The 1,745-nt window shown below is 34.1% G+C and overlaps 1 protein-coding gene across 4 annotated transcripts in view; it reads left to right on the top strand.

Annotated features, from left to right (window-relative positions):
• LOC106954994 (unconventional myosin-IXb-like) overlaps window positions 1–1,745 on the top strand; it is a 38,767-nt gene that overhangs the window by 28,721 nt on the left and 8,301 nt on the right. For 3 of the 4 annotated variants that reach the window (XM_015045015.1, XM_015044931.1, XM_015045083.1), the window contains exon 23: window positions 491–787. In XM_015045015.1, the coding sequence (XP_014900501.1) occupies window positions 491–787 (297 nt within the window). Of the gene's footprint in view, window positions 1–490; window positions 790–1,745 lie in introns of all 4 variants that reach the window. The other variant, XM_015045158.1, reaches the window with a different exon arrangement.

Here is a 1,745-nt window from a genome sequence, read left to right as displayed (position 1 = left end):
TTTTTTTTTAAAATTTTGGAGGGGTTTTTTTTTTTTTTTTTTTTTTTTTTTTTCTTTAATATTTTTTTTTTTTTTTTTTTTTTTTTAAGCATTTTGAGGCACAGTGGCAAAACCTTAAACTGCTACTGCACAAGTCACTCCACAGGTTGTTGCTAGGTAACCAAAGAATAAGTGAGTGAGTTGCTAGGTAACCAAAGAATAAGTGAGTGAGTTGATCCCACTAACCTTGGTTAGCTTATCTTCACTTCAAAAACACAAAATCTTACCAAGTATTTTTATCTAGTTTCTAGTGCAAATATTTTAGTACACTTGAAATAAGATACAACTAATTTACAGGTCATTTTTCAACAAGAAATATGAGCTTTAGTTTCATCTTATTTAATGTATACTAAAATATTTCCACTAAAAACTAGACTCTACTTGTTAACTGATGCAAAGCTTGAGTCAAACTTCTGTCACGTGGGTCTGATTTGATGCTTCTTGCCAACAGTTCAATGAAACATGCATTGAAGAGGCAGCAAAACTTGGAGATCCAATCGCCAGAGCCAGCCAACAACCAGGCCGCAAAGGAGAACGAGAGCAAGCAGATAGGCGACGGCAAAGCATCTGTTCCCCAGCTGAACAGACCCTTCTCCGTCCCCCTGGACTCTAAAGCTGGCAGCAGTAACCCTTCAATGTGCAAGCAATACAAGGGCAACGACAGAATGAGGGAGATATCCAGTGAAGATGATCTGACAGACACATCAAGTCCTGAAGTACATCGAAGGAGAGACAGGAGAGATGACATGTAAGTTTTATTGTGTTTGCCATAAACATGCAACCCTTCTCTACATACTTTGTCTGCTATGGTAGAGATGCTATTTCCTATCTTGGCATTTATGCTTCCATTTTTACAAATACATCAACGTTCACAACTAAACAGAAATGTAGATTTTGTTTTACATTATGTCTTTGAGGTATGTATCACTTTAGGTGCATTCCAGGGTTGAGTAGTGTGTGTGTGTTTTGGGATCAAAGATGTGGAATAATGCATCGTTTTGCTCAGAGGAGAGAAGAGTACACAAAAAATTTACTCAAGTAAGAGTAGCACTACGTTAACATACATTTACTCAGGTAAAATTAAAAAGTAACCTTTCAAGAAGTTATTCACGTGAGAGTAAAAAAGTATTTGGTAGAAAGGTTACTCAAGTACAGAATAATTGATCATAAAATTAGATTCAATTATGCACAAATTTTGATATCTTTAAGGCTAAAATTAAAGCACTTAGTGCAAACAAAATAATTACAAAATAAAACTTATGAAACTAGTACTTGTAGTGAGTAGAGTACATCCAATAACATTATATTGTATTTTATTCATTTGGCCTCCAACAGGCTCAGCAGATAGAAAACATTAGAACAACAAAGCCTGTGTAAAACCAAGAAGTCTCCATTAACATATAGACTTGTGTCCTTATCTGATGCATTTCTGGTTAAAATATATTCAGTAAAGTTATTCACAATGGACAGAATATCCTAAAATTTTACTCAAGTTGAACAGCAGTACTTCATAATAATATTACTCAAGTAAAAGTAAAAAGTGTGGTGCATTAAAACTATTCTTGAAAGTACTTTTCCCCCCAATAAAGTTACTCTACTGAATCTAATTGAGTAAATGTAGTTAGTTACTACCCACCTCTGATTTTGTTACCTTACTTTTCCTGTGTTGTCACCATTTAATGTTTTTTTATTTTGTCACTTTAAAG

This window comes from Poecilia latipinna, unplaced genomic scaffold (genome assembly GCF_001443285.1).
Source record: "Poecilia latipinna isolate Pla-1442-1.1 unplaced genomic scaffold, P_latipinna-1.0 Scaffold3, whole genome shotgun sequence".
NCBI classification, from domain to species: Eukaryota; Metazoa; Chordata; class Actinopteri; order Cyprinodontiformes; family Poeciliidae; genus Poecilia; species Poecilia latipinna.
Note: the sequence above shows the minus strand (reverse complement) of the source record. Positions and strands in the feature narration are given on the sequence as shown.